Raw genomic sequence first — 19,658 nt, forward strand, 5'->3', positions numbered from 1 at the left:
ATACAAAATTCATGAATTATACAGTCCATGTCAGAACACAACTAGAAAACCTCAGCTCTTCTAAAAAAGCAATGGCTCCACAGATTGCTGCATATGAAAGGGAGATTGGGACCCTTAGGGAGGAGCTGCTGAAGGAGATTGGACATCTTGAGGAAAAGAAAGAGGCAGCTGTAAAAGCGGCAGCCAACTGCTCTGAGGAGCATCTCCAGAGCCTGCAGAACCAGTTCATAAGTGAGTTTACTGTATATATACTACAAATCTTAATAGATGGTTCATGCCTGTTCTTTAAAAATTGTTTTGGTGATTTCATGTTTTCTGATCTCTATAATCTTCCTTGTCTTGAATGGCACACTTGATATTGACTATAGCAGGGATGGGCAACGTCGGTCCTGGAGTGCCGCTGTCCTGCAGAGTTTAGCTCCTCCAACCCTAATCAAACACACCTGAACAAGCAAATCAATGTTTTCAGGATTACTTGTGCCAAAGCCACTTGAAGGCAAGCCTGCAACCTTAGCCGTAAAAAGCGTAATGACAGATAACACTGCGGTACGCAGGGAAGGATACAAGAGGCCATTTTCTTTCTGTTTGTCGACGGAGAAGAGGCTTCACTACGCTGAATATAACCGCTTTTGTGAGTAAATAGCTTATCATGTGATGAATCGACTGCCCATCGGCTAATCTTCAACATGTTCCCAGCTAACACAATACGTTGTGATGACGTCGTCAGTTAGTCGTCATTTGGTCAGCGTGACATTACTTTATGACAACGTTGTGGTAAAACATCGTGGGCACGTCCTCCAAAGGCGTCACTAGTTTATCCCATGGAGAGCGTTGTAGAGACGTGGTCCACTGCTCACCAGATAACTTTTAAGAAAATTGCATTACAAGTATTATCCTAGAGATATATGCCATTTAGATATTATATGGAACATTTACTTAATTCATCAAAGATTTTATTAAGTTATCTGGTGACCAGTGGACCACGTCTCTACAACGTTCTCCTTGGAATAAACTAGCAACGTCTTTTGAGGACGTGCCCACGACGTTTCTGGAAGGTTAGCCAAGATTATAAAAAATGGAACTTTACCACGATGTCCTCACAACCTTGTCATAAATATAATCATTATATAGGCCTGTAACGTTTATGTATATATATATCATCCCTAATGATAAGATACTTTTTTCAATAAAAAATAATAGTTGGTTATATTATTCATTGATTATGTTTTTTATCAATTAATTGACGTGTTAAATTTCTGTACTCATAACTTGTTAACACTTTACTAGTTCCTATGGCCACTTGGCCAGTGCGAACGCAAACAGCAAAACCGAGTTTGGGGGAGAGTAGTTCATAGAACTGTTTAGAAGTGGACAGTTCCTATAACTAAGTTCCTGTTACTTGGTCGGAAAGCGGCTATTGAGACGTACTCGTTACATTCTTGCGACATACCACTATACCATTGCCATGACGATTATGGGCATCACAAAGTTACGTCGCTGGAACGTTATGTGGTACGTCGCTACGACGAATATGGTCCAGTCCGCTTACATCTTCACAACGTAACTGTGTTAACTGGGTTATTAGCACATTTGTTTTCGATTGATCTATTTTTAAAGTTTAAACCAAAAAAAAAAGCTGTCTCATAAGAGAATTCACGGACAATTGCGCAACAGGTAGGGTTCAGTTTATGGCACTTCTCATTCATTTCTATGGTATCCACAAACAGTGATTGACTGTCGCAAAAACTCTGAACGATATTCAATGATGTCAAGGCTGTAATGTGATTGGTTATCAAGGCACACGTGATTAGCCATTACGCTTTTTCCAAAGGTAGAGCCACGGACCCTCGTATCCCCCAATAATAAGCCCCTCTCTGCTAAGGCCACAGGCAGGCGAGGTTTTTTATCAGGGTTCGAGCTAAACTCTGCAGGACAGCAGCACTCCAGGACCGAAGTTGACATCCCTGGTCTATAGTCTTCGCTACACTTGTGAAGTCCACAAGACATATGATTTAGGTGTGCTCATGAGCACCCCTATTGTTGAAATTGTTAAATTTGCATCAATGTGTATGGCTCCGCGCATGTTTAATTTCCAGCCCTCCAGAAGCGTCTGAGTGCTCTCCCTCCCACATTACGCTCCATGAAGACCGACTATGCCAGTCTGCGCAGTCAGGTCCGCAACTTTTCTGACTTCTATGGAACAGCTATCAAAGAAGCCAAGAAACAGGTAAGCAAATATCTGCTGCTGCACAAACCTTTACTAAATGGACAACTTCTGAGATCGAAGAGTTTGATATTGTCACATTGTATTTGTTGCTTTCATTTCTAAATTGTTTTCTAATATTACAACATTATTCCCTAGATAATGGCAGCTATAAATGAGATGTCAGAGGCCAACAAAGACCTTTTGGAAAAATACAGAAAGGAGGTAGCGCTCCGCAGGAAGTACCACGAGCAGCTGGTTGAGCTTAAAGGTTGGCCGTAATGACCATTTTTACCATTTCTGTCCATATGACTTAAGCAAAATATAAGAAAAGTTTTTTTTGTGTTTTTTTTTCCCACCAGGTAATATTCGTGTTCTGTGCCGTGTAAAGCCAGTACTGAAGGAAGATCAACATGACGAAGGCCAAGCGGTAGTTGTGACAACAGACCCCCATAATGAATCTGCACTCACAGTTTTAAGCAAGGGAAAGGCCAAAAACTTTGAGCTTGATAAAGTATTTCACCCTCAGGCCACTCAAGATGAGGTAAGCAGAGTAAAAGTCATATTCACATGAAATACTAAAAGACTTATAGGCCTATAAACATCGTTAGCCTAGTAATGATGCACTGATATTTATTGTCTGGTTGCTATCGCTAAGTTAGTCATTATTTTCATGGCTGATATTAAAATTATATTCTATTTTGTCTAAATAAATAAAAATAAATAAAACACTAAAATCAATCTTTTTAAATGCTACAAGTGAATTTAACCATCACAACATTTTTACAAAAGTATACTGCATTCATTTTGAGATTAGCTAAAGATTACACTGAAGTGTAATTAAGTTATTTGTTAAGATTAAGTGAGCATTTGATGAAATTCGGGTAAAGCATGCACAAGTAGATATCTAACACTAAAGTGGAACAATAAATCTCTAAAACCAGCCAATAACCGTTGTGCGTAATAAGCAATAGTGCATCCCTACAGTATATCTTGCTTAAATGGCTTAAACGGGATAGTTCACCCAAAAAAAATCTGTCATAATTTACTCACTCTTAAGTTGTTCCAAACCTGTATGAATGTTGTGTGTACCAATGAATTGTTGTCTTCTGCTGAACACAAAAGAATATATTTTGAAGAATGTCGGTAACCAAACAATTGATGGACCCTATTGACTTCCATAGTATTTTTTTCCCCCAAACTATGGAAGTCAGCTGTTTGGTTACCGACATTCTTAAAAATATCTTCTTTTGTGTCCAGCAGAAGAAAGAAACTCATACAGGTTTGAAACAACTTGAGGGTGAGTAAATGATGACAGAACTTTCCTTTTTGTGTGAACTATCCCTTTAATTGATCAAGAAAGCATTTTTAGTAATGTTTTTGATTTTTATACCATTCTTTATCTCTCAGGTGTTCCAGGAAATTGAGCCGCTCATCACATCCTGTATAGATGGGTATCATGTTTGCATCTTTGCTTATGGCCAGACAGGATCTGGCAAGACCTATACTATGGAGGTAATATATAGGGATCTGTAACTATATACCTGTCATAACACATAGTTTCGATTTCATACTTTTGACCCAGATGATGTTGCCATTAATTATTCAATAAGACTGTCAGGTCTCATTAACCATCCGTGTCTGCTCAGGGTACTGTTGAGAACCCCGGTATCAACCAACGAGCCCTGAAACACCTGTTCAACGAGATTGAGGAAAGAAAAGACATGTGGACGTATACCGTCAGTGTCAGTTCAGTGGAAATTTACAATGAGGTCCTGAGGTATTGTATTTTACCTCTTTATCATGAAAAACTCTTTTGAATTTCAAATAAATTGTTGCCCATTCAATTAAATGTTAGAAGCATCCAAGTAAAAAGTCTAAGAATGACAGGAGGGTTGAGTAAATAATGAGTTTTCATTTTTGGGTGAATTAACCCTTTAATACAATTCAATTGTGATCTACAACAGAGATCTACTCAGTAAGGATGGAGAGAAGCTTGACATCAAGATCAACCCTGATGGGACAGGACAGCTCCATGTGCCAGGACTCAGGGTCAATGAGGTCAAAAGCTTCCAGCATATCAAAAAAGTGAGTCCCAGGGTGTCATCTGTCAAGATAATGCTGACTATACAAAAAAACTTCTCTCTAATAATCTGTTGTTTTTTGTAGATTTTGGCCATAGCTCGAAAGAACAGGATTACATTTGGAACGCAGATGAATGAGCATAGCTCTCGATCACATGCCTTGCTCACTGTGACTGTGCTGGGCACAGACCTCGCCAGTGGAGCCAAAACCACCGGTCAGTCCCAACGACCTTGGAACTTTAGATTGGTTGAGTTGTGAGTTCTCAAATGTCTTGAGTTCTGCTCAAACAGCCCTCTGCATCCAAAATCCCTGACCTCTCCTTTGCAGGCAAGCTGAATCTTGTGGATCTGGCTGGTTCTGAAAGGGTGTGGAAGTCTGGGGCAGAGGGGGAAAGACTGAAGGAAGCCCAGAATATCAACCGCTCACTGCTCGCTCTAGGAGATGTGATCCAAGCTCTTAAGGCCCACCAGACTCATATACCCTTCAGGAACTCACGACTCACCTACCTGCTGCAGGACTCACTAGGAAAGGGCAACAAAACCGCCATGGTTGTTCAGGTACAAGGATTTACCAAGACTCACAAGTTAACCCCATTAGCTTAGCTGTGCTAAGCCCCTTTTAAAATGACAAATGTGACTGGGCCGAGGTTGATCTTGATGTCAGAAGTGGGCCAAGGTAACTGTCCGAAATATATATCTAACAACAGTTCATTCTTTTTCATATGATGCCAATGAGGTTCAGACATTCTGCCATGCAAAAACTAATTTCAGGGAGGTAGCACTCGCACAACAAACCACCGCTAAAGGAATGTAGAGTTTAACGATATCCTTAGATGGTCACCATAGACACATTTGAATTACTTTCCAAACCAGGTGGAAACAAGGCACACATGCACTCAATTTCCAGAATATTTAATATAGTTTGTCTTCAGGGAGACACTATCAAAAATTATTATAATAAAAAAATGCTCTGGACTGCACAACCAATAATAAAAATGCACCTTTTTTCTCAAAGTTTTTCTTAATGCCCCCTGTAGTCAATAATTGTATCCCTTAAAACTCATCTTTGATTACCAAAATGGCATATTTAAAGTTTTTTCCTCTGAGAATGTTTTTATTCATGCCTTAAAATAGCTTGAATGCAACACTACACCTTTGCCTCATTTAGTATACACGTTGAGCCATGAATATGCAAGTGTGCCCCGCCTCCACTCACTCATACAGGCTTGTCTACAAGTCGATGTATCAGAATAGTAATGCGTTTTATGTATCGTTCTCTAGAACGTCGGACACATAACCGTAATTAATCCCGTTCGCCATCTCAGTCTGCCATCTAAAAATCAGTATCTTTAGAAACACTTTGAACAACTTAGAACAATAATGGAGAAAGGCATATAGTTCATCATAACATTGCAATATACATCACATACATAATCCATCCGCTATATTGCTAAATGTACCCGATTTTTCATATCAACAGAAAAATATACATAACGGTATAACCTGGCTTCTCTTGAAACTCCCCTGCTTCGCAGCAGTTAATGATATGCTAAAGCCCGCCAGCACGTTGACGTGATTGGTTACAAGGAAGTTTGTGACATAAGAAACACCGGCGATTTCAAACCACGATTTTAGACTGTCTTTTTTTCACTGCAGTTTTAAGGAGAAAATACTCAGCAATGGTGTTGACTCATGAATTTGCACATGGTTTGTCTTAAAGCATATTAAAAACACTATAGACAGGCTGGATAAGGCTAGACAGACAACACAGAAGCAGACAATGCGTAGACTTTGTGATAAGAGTTTCTGTCCATCCAAAAGTAGTGAGTACTGAATAATTCAAGGACATTGGACATAGAGGACATACAAGGTTGGGTACATGGATAGCTTATTTTTCATGTTACTAAATGCTTCAAAACTCTTACCTTACCATGAACCTTTTTAATTTTAGCTAATCTAGCAATTAGTTATCCTGGCAGCACTCATTTTCTTAACAAAACCTTGTACTTAAACAGTTGCATGTACTAAATATACTAAAGCAATTTTAACCAGCTTGTTCTATGTTTTGTAAAATATCCCTCAAAGTTCTTGAATGGTCCATGGGAATGCCATTTGATGGATCACAGAGTTAAACAACCTCCTACACAGTAATGTCAATTTTTAAATAAATCTAATTAACTAAAATACTTGTGTAATAATTTGTCTTCTTTAGGTTTCATCTCTTGAGAGCAACGTCGGAGAGACCCTGTGCTCGCTAAAGTTTGCCCAGCGAGTGTGCAAGGTAGAGCTGGGCCCTGCTGCAAGAAAAATTGAGACGGGAGGACATAACGAAAACAAAAGTTAATGCATACCATCAACCCTCACAAGTAACCACAGGACCAGAAATGGCATTAAGTGTAGATGGACAAGCCTTGCACTTTTCAGCCCGTGGCTGAGGCTTCCAATCCTACTCAAGGGCTACAGTTCTGGAAACATCTGTGATGCCACATATTTAGCAATGGCTTTTCTCCATTAGCTGATCTGCATGTCAAAGTCTCACCAACACCCACCACCACCAGTATCAAGACAAGCTCTCCATCAACGTAAGTTAAACATTTCACTAAAGTGCAGAGGATATTTCAGCAAATCGTGCATAAAAAAAAAACTTTATTTTTCCTTCTCCTGATTCACAACACAGGAGACCACAGTATCTTAATCGCTTGAAGTTTATACTGATATTTACTCAAAAACGTAAAAATTATTTGGTATATTTAGAAAGTAATTGCCAAAATATGTTTGTTTGTGTATGGCTGTTGTGGACGTCCATGATTATGTTGTGTATGTAGAACCAGTCGATCTGTATTTTATTAGGTACAAAGGATGTGAGTTCAGCCGAATTGCACAAAATCAGTATATGCTGACTTTATTTCCCTGTGGTAGCTTAGCATTTTAGATCCAGGCCAATAACCAAAAGGTCACATTTTCAACAATCTGAGGGGGTGATTCATAAACCAGATAGTTCTTGAGTTATTTGACAGCAAGAAAATGAAGCCAGCCTTTGGATAAGAAAGCATCTGTTAAAGATAAGAACGAATGTAACTATACTTGACAACAATATGTGCAATAGCTTTTTTCTTAGTGGTGAACATCTCATTTTTCGGTTTGAGAGTAAACCACACTGAATAAAATTTACTCTTAAACATTATTATATATTTTCATTATTAATTTGTAATAAATATTTAAATGAATGCTAGAAGTATTAACTTTCTGGGATGTTTAGGATAAGTTTACGTTTTATGTGAATTGTCATAGTTCTTCGGTCTCTTTAGTTTTAGCCATGTTACAGTGAGAGAATAATGAATGCACTTTATTGTCAAACACTTGTGCTGTTCATACAACCTGTCTTTTAACCTAAAAAAAAGTGTACAGTAGGTCTATCGTTTTGTTTGAGAAAATTGGCAGAATAGTTCTGGGGAACATCAAATATTTGAGACTTGGTATTTTATAAAGAAATTGGCTTGAATTATGATATTTTGTATTCTCTGTAATGAGAACCTCCCATTTAATGTAGATTAATGAGATAGAGAAATACAACATGAACATGTCAATCTACCCTTTCTTTGTCAGGATTCAAGTTTAAATGAAACCTATTGACATTGGATAATGTTTTATCATAAAGCCCAGAAAGGAAAAAGACAGAGTCAATTTAGAAAAGAAATAATTGTTTACTAATAAACAACAACAAAATAATAAAAATTAAAAAAAGGAGAGATTTGATGTTCTTTGTGTACTCCACATGAAAACACATGCAACTCATTCTTTCTTTCTATATCATTCTCTCTCTCACACAAACACTCATTCTGAGCTCAGCATAAGAAATGCATTTTAAACACACACTGCAATGTAATGGGGAATAGGCCGGAAAGTTCTAGAAAATCTGTTGTGTGGGACCATCATTCAGTCAGAGTCTCCCTCTTCCATGCCAACTGCTGCGACCGCTCCCGCCAGCTCTGCCTCGCTGCCCTTGAGCCGTTCCCCTGTGGAATCACACATGCCCAGACATAAGCTATGAACATGGGGTATGACTACATGACTCAAAAACACATGTGAGCTCTAGCTTTGATTGGTGATCAACAAAATATTTATTTTCTAGATAATACAGACTTTCATTTTTATTGTGGGTTTGAGAGAAAAAACTAGAGTGTAGTAGTAATGTGTGCCATCCATATATGATGTCATTAAGAGACATCAAATCTCCAGGGCTTTTTAAATCCTCAGAGCAATTAGCCTTACATGAAGCACGGGCGGAGCTCATTACAAAAAGGCTTTACAACTATATAACTGATAAAAGTGATGTAGAGATGGATAGTGCTCAGTGCTACATTGCTTTTTTTTTATGTCACCAGTCAAAAGCCATTCACACCAAGAGCAATAACGATAACTATATCAGCATCCACACCGATGGACAACACCATTCTGTTTAAGTGCCTCAGTTATGTAATTTGCCACTTTAAATCCTCAAGCTCTTTAAAGTCGATGCTTTTTTTTAATCATTCATCCGCTGGTTCTGAATGTGATTCCAATTATATAGTTCCTGTGTCATTAACATAACAGCTCTGGTATTATTAAATATTAATCATTTTTATATTATTTAATATTGTTATAGTTATCGTACTCTGTGTGAACGCGCCTTAATCTTGTTATCTTGCGTCTTGATTTTGTTTTTGGGGTGTACTAGAATGTTTTCGTGCTTGATATGTGAAAAATAATGCTTTTTTAAAACAATTTTACATTATTACAGCACCTCTCTCCTCAGTCTGGCTCGAACACACCGATTTCAAAAAAGCCCCTCCATCCGAAATACGAAATGTGCTGTGATTGGTTAGCTGGCCCAGTGTGTTGTGATTGGCACTGTGTTCAGTAAATGTCCCACCTCTCCATAACTGCAAGCTCTACTCTAGTCTAGTGTAAATATTAGAGATGCACCGATTACAATTTTCTAGGCCGATTACGATTTCCGATTTTTCATTGAGTTTGACCTGCCGATACCGAATTTAGCCGATTCCGATAAAAACATTTTCTAACCACTTTACAGCACACACAAATATTTATTTACGATGTAAGTTTAATTGATTTTTTTCAAGGCGAACTTTAATGTTTCCACGTCATCACGCGATACACCACAGCCACAATAATACTGTATGACAGATGTGTCGCTTTTATTTCGCTTTTCCTTTTTTATTCAAAATATTCACAAACTTGCTTACCATGTCATCAACTAGCCTATCTGATATTCCGATTCTCAAATACGTGTAGCAAAAAGTGAGTGTGTTTGGTCGTTTAAAAACCTTTATAAATAATCTTGATCTATAACATGAGATGGGCGCAGCAATGTTGTCCTGTCAGTCGGATTTACAGAACGTGAATTCATCAGTTTCTCCCGAAATAAATGCAAGAAAGTGGCCGGTGAACTGAGAAGAATAGAGTAAACTTTATAGTTACTTCCACTATGTTTGTCTGATATGATTATGAATAACACATGTCGGCAAATTATATTTGAATAGATTGTTATTGCTGCTTCAACAGATATCAGTGTGTGTTTTACAAACTCCAAATGTATTGTTTTACTCGTGCTTATGTGTATTTAAATATCTGAAACCTAAAATAAACATTATGAGGTTGAAAACACTGCTTAGTTGTGATATATGACAGCGCTGAACGCGTCCGACTCTGGCTCAGCGCCAGCCAACGCGCGAAAGCACAGTTTGAATCTGGCAGTTATGCCAGATAACTGAATCTGAACATTCTAAATGTGGCGCCGTACTCTCAGGGGCACAGAAATAAAAATCCCATATATGAGACCGTACCGCTCAAAAGGTTAATCATGCGGCGTCCGAGTGCATTTGACCGGCATAAAATCGGCATATGTCAGACTGACCGGCCGGTCATGGCCGATCACGTGAAAATCGGCCAATTCCGGTCACCAGCCGATCAATCGGTGCATCTCTAGTAAATATTAAGGTTATTTCAAACCAATTCGAGCCCGATTCAGACCCTGACAACGTTAACGAACAAGAGGATTGTCCAGGACAGATTTCATGCACGGCATTCACAGGACGTTTGAGAGTGCAGGGTATATACAGAAATTCTTAAGTTGAATTTAATACCTTTTTTAATACCTTCACAATATTTTTTAATACCAGGACGACAAGATGCAACTGTAGCGGTACAAAGTAATGAAATATCTTCAAATATCACAATTTAATGAGGTGATTATAACTTAACTTCAACCCTGGACTCAAAAACCAACACAGAGACAGATAGAGATTGGTGGCCGATCCTTTCTTGCCCTCTTTTTTTTTCTTTTTTTTTTACCACTTGATTTCATAGCTTTGTAAGATAAAATCCTTCTTTGCTAGACCTAATAATTATTTTGGTCTATAATCATATCAATATCAAAAAGTAGAATAAAAAAGTTTATTTTAACTAATAGTCTAATTTTCTACCATAAACTGTACAATTGAATAAAATTAGCTGCCAGATAAAAAATTAGCTATTAGATAACTTGCTTTGCACTTTTTTTTTTTCTGGTTTCACCTCACTCCAGTCTAAACTAAATGATTTTTTTTTTTTGGTAATGTTTCTACACATTATGATATAAATAACCTGAAAATACTATGTAGTTTACATACATGAATTGTTTGTTCATGTTACTTAACAGTGCATTAACTAATGTTAACAAATACAACTTTTGATTTCAATAATGTAGGCTACTAAATGGTGAAATTAGCATTAAGAAAGATTAATTAATGCTGTAGAAGTGCAGTTTATTAATAGTTGATGTTAATTAATGTAGCCTAGTTGACTAGAGTTTAATAAATGGAACCTTATTGTAAAGTGTTACCGATCTGTTACACACCGATTCAGACGAGACGTGAGTTCAGTGCCGGACAGATCAGTTTTAACCATTCATTAAAGTGAATCGGTTCACAGGAGTAATTAGTTCGCGAATTATGCAGTGTGTCATTAGCGGACGTCTACGTGTTGTGTGATTATCCCGGCAGTTTAGGACATCGCACAAAATTTGTGTCAAACACAGAAAACATTTCATCACTGCACTGGATAGGTTTTTTTGTTTATTGAAAGTGTGGTTTAACGTTATGTCAGCTGAATGGGCGGAACGCTTTTCAGAGAAGATAAGGCACAATTCACACCCAGCGGTAATTCAATGAAATAAATATCCGAATGCGCCACGTGAAACTTCGGTCTTCCGACCTTTTACCATCGTGTCAATAGATTTTGATTAATATGAGAGAGCAAGAGTGGAGAGAGTGCGCGCGTGCGACCGGGGCTCTTTCTCTCTGCTCGTTCTTTCAGTTAACATGTCATGCACCCTGTCACGAGCGCAGCAGTCATCTACATTTAAGCTACTCACCGATCAAATAAGGCTTTGGCGGGACAAAAATGCGCTTTGGCGGCCGCCCCCAAAAAATTAAATGCAGTAAAAACCCCGATGTCTCTTAAATGACTGAAATAGAAGCGAACTCGCGAACAGGTTTGGCAGCAAGCCAGCCAGGTACCCCCAGCCGCGCGAACGAAAACCACGTCACATGATATCGCTCAGGTTCTACTTGCAACATATAAATAAATCCACGCGAATTTTAGAAGAACGGCCTGCACTTACTCATAGGCCTAGTTGGATGGGGGTTCGAAAATGTAATACCTCGAGATGACGTTTATTACTTTTTAATACTTTTTAATGGCCTTAATTTTGGCTAATTTCATTTACTACCTTTTAATACTTTTTACAACCCCGCGGACACCCTGGAGTGGTATGTTTTTTGTAATATTCTTATACATTATAGATACGGCGTTATCCACCATTTAATCGTGATATTTGTCAGAAAACTAAGATAATAGAAACCGTAATCAAACAAAAACATGGTTAATTTTCCTATGGAGCGGTGAATCGTCTTAAAAAAGCTACAGAAAACAAGCTGTTCTCCATAAAATGTGCAGCACACAGTTAAATGTCCCTATTGAGTGCGGAGGAAGCCTCCAGAGCTGAAATTCAGATATGACACTTATTCACTTATGGTGTAAGTGGTACACCAATCACAACAGACTGGGCCATCTGACAATCAGAGCAGAGCAGGCTCTCAGAAAGGAGGGGTTTAGAGAGACCGAATCTTGCATCAAACCATTTCTGACACTATGTGAAAAAGAGGTGATGCTGCAATGAGAATTATGAGGAAATTAAAGTGTTTTTCAACCTTGGATGCTACAATAACCTATTGTTGGAGGCCTGCTAAACAAAATTAGGAATCTTAAGGATAGCATAATAATAATAAGAAGAAGAAGAAGAAGAAGAATTCCTGTCTCAGTGTCATACTCACGTATAAGTTCAGCAATGGCTTTCTGTGTTCGCCTCTCTAGCTTCTCAAGCTTCTTGGCAACGTCCCTCTTTAGATCCCTATTACAAACACAAAACAATTTTTTTTTTTTTTATTAACAGCATTAAATGAATGAAAATTTATCTAAAATCAAATCACAGTGAATATGATGTATGATTGTGTTTTATAAATAAAAACTGAAGGTTTGTACCAGTCTGGTTTTCTGGGGGCAAGATTGGCCAGATCCTGAGAACACAAGTCAAGAGAAAAAATATGTATTCCAACTTATTCCAAACGTTTGACAAGTAGTGTAACTGAGAGTAAGGAAACTGATGCTGTCCATATGGCATCATGTTTGAAAACTGAGACTTTGGATTGAGGGAAAAATCCACTCACCACTTCCTCAATCACAGGCTCTGGGTTTGCAGCTTCCAGTTGGTCCTTGACCTTGTCCTCCACTACAGGAATATGAAACAAGACCATTAAAGGAATGAAAATTCTCAAATGTTTCAAACCTGTATGAATTTCTTTCTTCTGTTGAAGACAAAAGCTATTTTGAAGAATGTCGGTAACCAAACAGTTGATGGACCCCATTGACTTCCATAGTATATATTTTTTCCTACTATGGAAGTCAATGGGGGTCCATCAACTGTCTGGTTACTGACATTCTTCAAAATAATCTTCCTTTTTGTTCAGCAGAAGAAAGAAATTCATACAGGTTTGAAACAATTTGAGGGTGAGTACATGATGAATTTTCATTTTTAAGTGAACTATCCCTTTAAGACAACCTGTAACTCAACACCTGATCACCTGATGTAACATTATCAACCAGCATGAAAGGTCAGCTTAATTTGCAAGTATAAACATTTGAAAATATAATTTAAAGGTATAGCCAGTAATATTTATTGTGCAGGTAAGCCAGAAGCATTCTCACCTGATGCAGGTTTTGCTTTGGGCACCTGTCTCTCCTTCAGCTCCTCGTCCTCCGGTGTGTAATTCCTCAGCTTCAGCTCTCTGCAAACATAATTGCAAAACTATGAAATTCACTCGCAGTTATGAACAAGTGTTTAACTTATTATTATATTCAAGAAGATAATACAAAGGCAATCACAGGAAACCCGCAGTAACCAGCAGGTGGCAGTGCAGATAAACATGTAGTTTGGACAGTGGGCAGCTGGTGCTATATGAGTGCTGAATCCATTCTGTGGCGGCATCCAGAGAGTACATTCACTCACCATGTGTACAAAGCCTCCCTTCATCTTTGAAGAACTAGCTAATTAGCATGTAGCACCTGACCGTGTCTAGGGAGCGCAGCTGAGGGGTTGAAACAAGCCCAATTATGCCATCACTCAACCGACAGGTCTATTAACATCCTTGCAAGTTGCAGCAAAATGTGCTGCTGGATCTTCAGGGAAGCACAGAGGGTTCTTCACAGCATGATCAACAGAACATGAAAGTTTGTTTCAAACTGTCCTATAGGAGACTCATAATTCATTTTCATCAAATTGCTTACTCGTTGGTCTCTTGAGATGTGTGCCAATTTTGTTCTCAAAAAGGGGGCTACAGCATCACCGCCTTATGATTTCTTTAATAATTCATGATATTTGTAAAAAATATACGTGTTTACTTTGAGAAGTATAAATTCATTAAATGAATTATTAAAAAGGTTTCACGTGACATTTTTAGTCATTACACTGAAACCTTTCTTGAAAATGGAATACAAATTTCAAAAACACATAAAACCAACATTTTAATACAAAAAGTACATTTCTAAGAACCTGGCACGTGTGCTTTTAAACTAGATTTTTAAAAACATGTTTCCTCTTCTCAATCGTGAACACTCTTATTTGTCATCAGCAATGTTTCCATCCAAAGTTGCAAATTTGACTCAAGCACAAAATTGGAATATCACATAAAACAGTTTCCATCCCATGTGTTCAAGACAACAAAACCGTCACTTCCCTGAAAATATCAGTAATAAAAAAATGGAAGTTTCTGCAATTGGGGAAGCCACTGTGGCTCTTTTTTGTGCATCATAAATCACTTGCGCCTCAGAGCAAGGCAGACAAAACGCATGTTTTTTTATGTGCATTTTTAGAATTGATGCGCATCTTGGAGTTTCTTTATGCGATCTCTCAAAATTCGCATAAAAACGGGTGGATGGAAACATAGCCATTTACTACAGAAGGTCCACATTCATCACCATCTTCATCAGAGCCAGTTTTGAGTCAAGTGTCAACAATGTGATATTTATTTTGTTTGTTCAAATAAATTATTCTTTTACAATGAACATATACTAAAAAACTTTTTAGTTTTAATATTTTTTGGGGGGGACATGACATCAAACATGTCAAGGTGGTAATGAAAAAAACCTCATTAAAAAATCTAAATCTTGAAGGGAAACCCTGGCGTAAACTTAATATTATTTCTTAATAAAATTTTTCATTGCTTATTTGTAAAATGTTTGTCCTCCAAATCAAAGTCATGTGGTGCGACCAACATTTAGAAATCGGTATAAAAGTTTCTCAAACCCATATGAAACCAACATGAATACAAAAATCATTTATAATTTAAAAAACATTTTTTTTTTAAAGATGATTCCTCTTGTTTATTGTGGACACTTGTTTGTTATTGACCCGGCTACAGCAGGCCCACATTTGTCACTGCTTGATCTAAATGAATTTCAGTAGAGTCAAACCATGTAATTAAATGGGCTGGGAACAAACAGATTGTTAATGTCAGCTGTGTCACCACTCCTTTTCAATAGTCTTGGGTGTAGGGTTGTCAAAATAAAGCATAATGAAATGGAAACAACGTCACCCAACACAAAGCATTGCGACCGCTACCATAATAATACTCAAATTTCATAGCCAAAACCCATCAAGGGCAAGGCCCTGGAAAGCTGCACAACATATTATGACCCCAAACAAGAGTTTTGAAGCATGCTGGAAAAAACTCTCAAAGCAACCGACTGAAACAAAGAGCTGGGAACGCCTCCCTGTCCTCAACTTTCCTGAAAAGACTTCCTGACCACCTGCTGGAACAATACAGGACCACTGGCTTTCCTCATCTACAGTAGAACAGCCAAACAATCCAACATTTTCAGAATGTCAACAGCCGTTTGTCAACCCCAAGTGAGCATTCAGAACATCCTGAAGTCCTGAATAACTTGTGGCCAAGGGTTTGGACGCATTGCCTAGAACAGTATCCTGCTTTCTAATTTAATCACATACAGAAAGATGGGACTAATGCTCAAGGGACGGAGCTGAATTGAGGGCCTTGACAGTTTGGTGGAAGGTCTCTCGTTTCTCAGAGCCAGCAAAACAACCGAGGGGACCAACGTTGGGCTTCCTTCACTCTAAAATAGGCAGCAGTGGAACAATAAATCCTGGCTGCTGACAAAAGTCATTTACAAAGTACAGCAATAACAAATGCGATGTGGTGAGATGGGCTGCTGCTTTGCTTGGGAAAATTCAAAGTCAAGATGGAATTTTGATATTTGTCTTACTGCTTAAAGGTGCATTGCGCAACATTTCATGTTAAAAATACCCGTTTTTCTAACCCATACATGCTTAAACAATTGCCTGATGGGCTGAATGAGCCCTTCTATGATCACTGCGATTGCCTCTATAATCCTGTACAGTAAAATAAATAAGAGGGATTCGGGTCGGAATCGACTGGGCGTGACGTCATGCGCGTTCACGCTCACCTGGCTATGTCTGGCAGGTTTGTGTATTCGCCGCCATTATCCGCATCAGCGAAGACAACTCAAGCGACTTTTGCAAAAGTAGAAGATGGATTCAAAGAGGCCGGCTTCTAGTTCATCGCAAACTCCATGTAACCGCGTGCACAACTCTGGTTGCAGTTTCGCGTGTCGCCAGAAGGGGGCATAGTTCTGCAAAAACTCAGAGACTTGTGCAATGCACCTTTAAGCTGACAAAACACTGTCTGGTGAAAGGGTGAGGTTCATTCAAAGACTGAGCAGATATTCATTATCTGACTCACCTTACTTCAGATTTTTGACAGCTTAAACAAAAAGCCCAACAAAAGAGGATGTTTCCTCTTATTCAGGCTGGAAATAAACAAGCAGCAAACACTTTCAAGCACGATAAAGTACACTATCATTCAAAAGTTTCTGAAATAAGTCTCTTATGCCAACTTACAGCAGCATTTATTTGATCAAAAATACAGTCAAAACAGTCAAAACTGTGAAATATTACAATGCAAAATAATTCTTTTCTATTTAAATACATTTTAAACTGTCATTTATTCCTGTCACATGATCCTTCAGAAATCATTCTAATATGCTGATTTAATGCTTATTATTATCAAACAGTTGTGCTGCTTAGTATTTTTGTGGAAACTGAGTTAAGAATGTCAGGATTGTATTCATCATTTTAAGTTCAATAGACCTGCATTTATTTGAAATATAATTATTTTGTCTTTACTGTCACTTTTGATCAATTTAATGTGTACTTGCTAAGTATTAAAAAGTTAATTGATTAATTCTGGCTTTTTTCCAGTTGTCTCCCCTCTATAACCAGTTCACTTTTTGTTTCCCCGATTTTAAAAAACCTGAAAGACAATTCAAACTGTCATTTCGTTTTTGTTAAGACAAGGTGATTATTTGTCAGGTATTGCAGCACTGAAGTGTCACAATAACAAGTGTGCTGGGTGGTGAATTACACCTCATTGTTTCCAAGCTGTGTCGCCATTTTAATAATGAATGTTTAAGGAGACACACCTTAAAACATTCTCTCCCAGACAATCTCCCATATCAGCTCCAGTTCAAAAACCTCCTCGAAAAAAAGTAAAGCCTTATACCCACAAAACTGTAGATCAATTAAGGTTAATAGGTTAATTTAGTCATCATTTACCCGCCCTTGCGTCATTCCAAAACGCTATGATTTTCGAACATAAAAGATGATATTTTACTAAATGTCTGAGTGTTTTTAGTGCATACAATAGGAGTCAAAACTGTTTGGTTACCAACAATCTTCAAAATATCTTCTTTTTTGTTCCACAGAAGAAAGTCATACAGGTTCGAAATGACATGAGAGCAAGTAAATGAGGGCAGTATTTTCTTTTTTTCGTGTGAACTATGTACTAAGGTAGACGTAGTCCAGATATTGGGGGACGAGTGTTTAGGAACCTTTGCAAACTGTTAATGCCAAACACCTCTTGAGCTCAGGGAGGAGGGGAGCACAAGGGTTCTGTGAATCTGAAAGTAAACAACGGAAAAAAGCAGAGAGCTCGAGGCCTTGGCTTGAGCCTGAAATAGAGCGGAGAGCAAGAGAGACCTTTACCTCGCAGCCCTTCTTAAGATCATGTAAACGGAGTACAGCTTTGTTATTTATTGCCCATTTACAACAGGCAGTCTTTTCAACGAACTCCTATTTGTTTCTGAATGGTGGAACTGAGAATTTAGTTGAGTTCTTTGCAGTATTCTTCGGTAGAAGTGACACCAGACTTTATATCTGTGTGTTTACCTGTGTCTGTCCTCTGTCTCAGAGACCTCCGGAGCTCTTTTGCTCGCAGGCTCTCCATCCTCGGGTGCCTGTCCCTGTAGTTAAAAAACAGCAACTAGTTAACGTGAACAAAAAGAAAAAATCCAAATGTTGATCCAAAACTATTAAACACTGACATAAAATAACACACATGAAAACTCTGAAGCACAATGAATCAGAGCAAAAGCATGACTGTGCGCATTTAAGGAAACAGGTTAAACTCTAACGACATTTGTGGTATGTCGATTACCACTGATAATAACGGGCTTGTTCCTCATGGTTTAAGGTATGAATTTTAAGGAAGCACTGAATCTAGTTATAGGGTGAATGGGACACTTTTTGCCATTGAGATGACTTGGAAAAAGTGTCTCAATCAACCTGAATTCACCCCTATGTTATTGTATAGAGAAGACAAATCTTCATTCCATGTAATTCCATGTGATTATTTATATTATAAGTTACCAGCACAGCTGATCGGTTTGCATGACCTATCCTACTGGCGAAACAAAAGCTTAGACCAACCTAAAACATGCTTGCTTATCAAACCATTCTACAATCATTATAAGTATTTGTTCAATGATCATTAAGGCATACAAATTAAATATCAACTGAGGCGGAAATGCTAATTTTGTTTTTAGAGCTAACTTCTTTGGATAACAGACTAGAAAAAACTGGAAAATAAATTAAAAGTAAGACGGGGGGGAAACATTAAAATTACTCAATCCTCTCGATGACAACTGATGCTAAATGTCTCATAAAACAATCTGAAATGCTTAACGTTTAATTGTTTTGCTAACATGCTAACTAAAGCAAGTTAGCCAGTGAGCGCGCTTTATTTACCCGATGTCTTAAAGAAAATAACATTTATTACGCAACTCACTTGAAACTGTCGGTCTCGTAGAGCTTTTAATCGTTCTTTTCTTTTCAAAGCTTGCTCTTGTAAAGAACCCACAGGCTTCTCCATGGTAAAATTAAAGCATGGGTAGCAGGATCGATGAATCTGCAATCGATCATAAGGTCTGTCCGAGCGAGGCTGCTAGAGGAGCACAGAAAACAGCAATTTTGTATCAACTACCTATGTAAATAACTATAATACATTGACTAAAGTGATAACATAATGATAATATGATGTTTATTAAATGTTTAAAAATAGTGATTAATAAATAAACAAATGGCTGTATTTACATCATTTGATAAAATAATTATTAGAAGTTAACAGGGCTGCACCGATATTAACATTCTAGCTAACATTAATAAGATGATAATTATGGCTGCTAACTGATAAATAGCTGATTTAAAAAAATCCAGAAAATAAAATCAATAGTTTTAAATGCTATACAACAACTGCATATAGACTTCAAAACATTCAGATAACAAAGTAATTTTAAGAAAGATTGAACAACACGTTTTAATAGGCTACATGCACACACAGCTCTATTCATAAAAAAGAAAAGAAAAGAAAAGAAAAAATCATAACGCCAAAAAATGGCCT

The 19,658-nt window shown here is 37.8% G+C and overlaps 2 protein-coding genes across 2 annotated transcripts in view; one reads left to right on the plus strand and one right to left on the minus strand.

Moving 5' to 3' along the window:
• The window catches only part of LOC311275654 (kinesin-like protein KIFC3), a 28,513-nt gene extending 20,678 nt beyond the window's left edge, over positions 1–7,835 (plus strand). Inside the window, exons 14-23 of the mRNA XM_084384806.1 lie at positions 84–231; positions 2,097–2,227; positions 2,363–2,474; positions 2,566–2,747; positions 3,614–3,718; positions 3,853–3,983; positions 4,171–4,291; positions 4,373–4,502; positions 4,616–4,845; positions 6,500–7,835. Coding sequence (XP_084240932.1) covers positions 84–231; positions 2,097–2,227; positions 2,363–2,474; positions 2,566–2,747; positions 3,614–3,718; positions 3,853–3,983; positions 4,171–4,291; positions 4,373–4,502; positions 4,616–4,845; positions 6,500–6,631 — 1,422 coding nt within the window. The 3' untranslated portion in view covers positions 6,632–7,835. The remainder of the gene's footprint in view (positions 1–83; positions 232–2,096; positions 2,228–2,362; positions 2,475–2,565; positions 2,748–3,613; positions 3,719–3,852; positions 3,984–4,170; positions 4,292–4,372; positions 4,503–4,615; positions 4,846–6,499) is intronic.
• Positions 7,836–7,971: 136 nt separating this feature from the next.
• ccdc12 (coiled-coil domain containing 12) lies at positions 7,972–19,206 on the minus strand. Its single transcript, XM_084384807.1, has 7 exons — positions 19,047–19,206; positions 18,149–18,222; positions 13,594–13,673; positions 13,056–13,117; positions 12,871–12,905; positions 12,663–12,739; positions 7,972–8,303 (listed from the first exon to the last, which is right to left on the minus strand). The coding sequence occupies exons 1-7, from the start codon at positions 19,128–19,130 to the stop codon at positions 8,224–8,226; spliced, it is 492 nt and encodes a 163-aa protein (XP_084240933.1). The 5' UTR covers positions 19,131–19,206; the 3' UTR covers positions 7,972–8,223.
• Between the last annotated feature and the right edge of the window lie 452 nt (positions 19,207–19,658).

Source organism: Rutilus rutilus (assembly GCF_951802725.1).
Source record: "Rutilus rutilus genome assembly, chromosome: 17".
In the NCBI taxonomy this organism is placed as follows: domain Eukaryota; kingdom Metazoa; phylum Chordata; class Actinopteri; order Cypriniformes; family Leuciscidae; genus Rutilus; species Rutilus rutilus.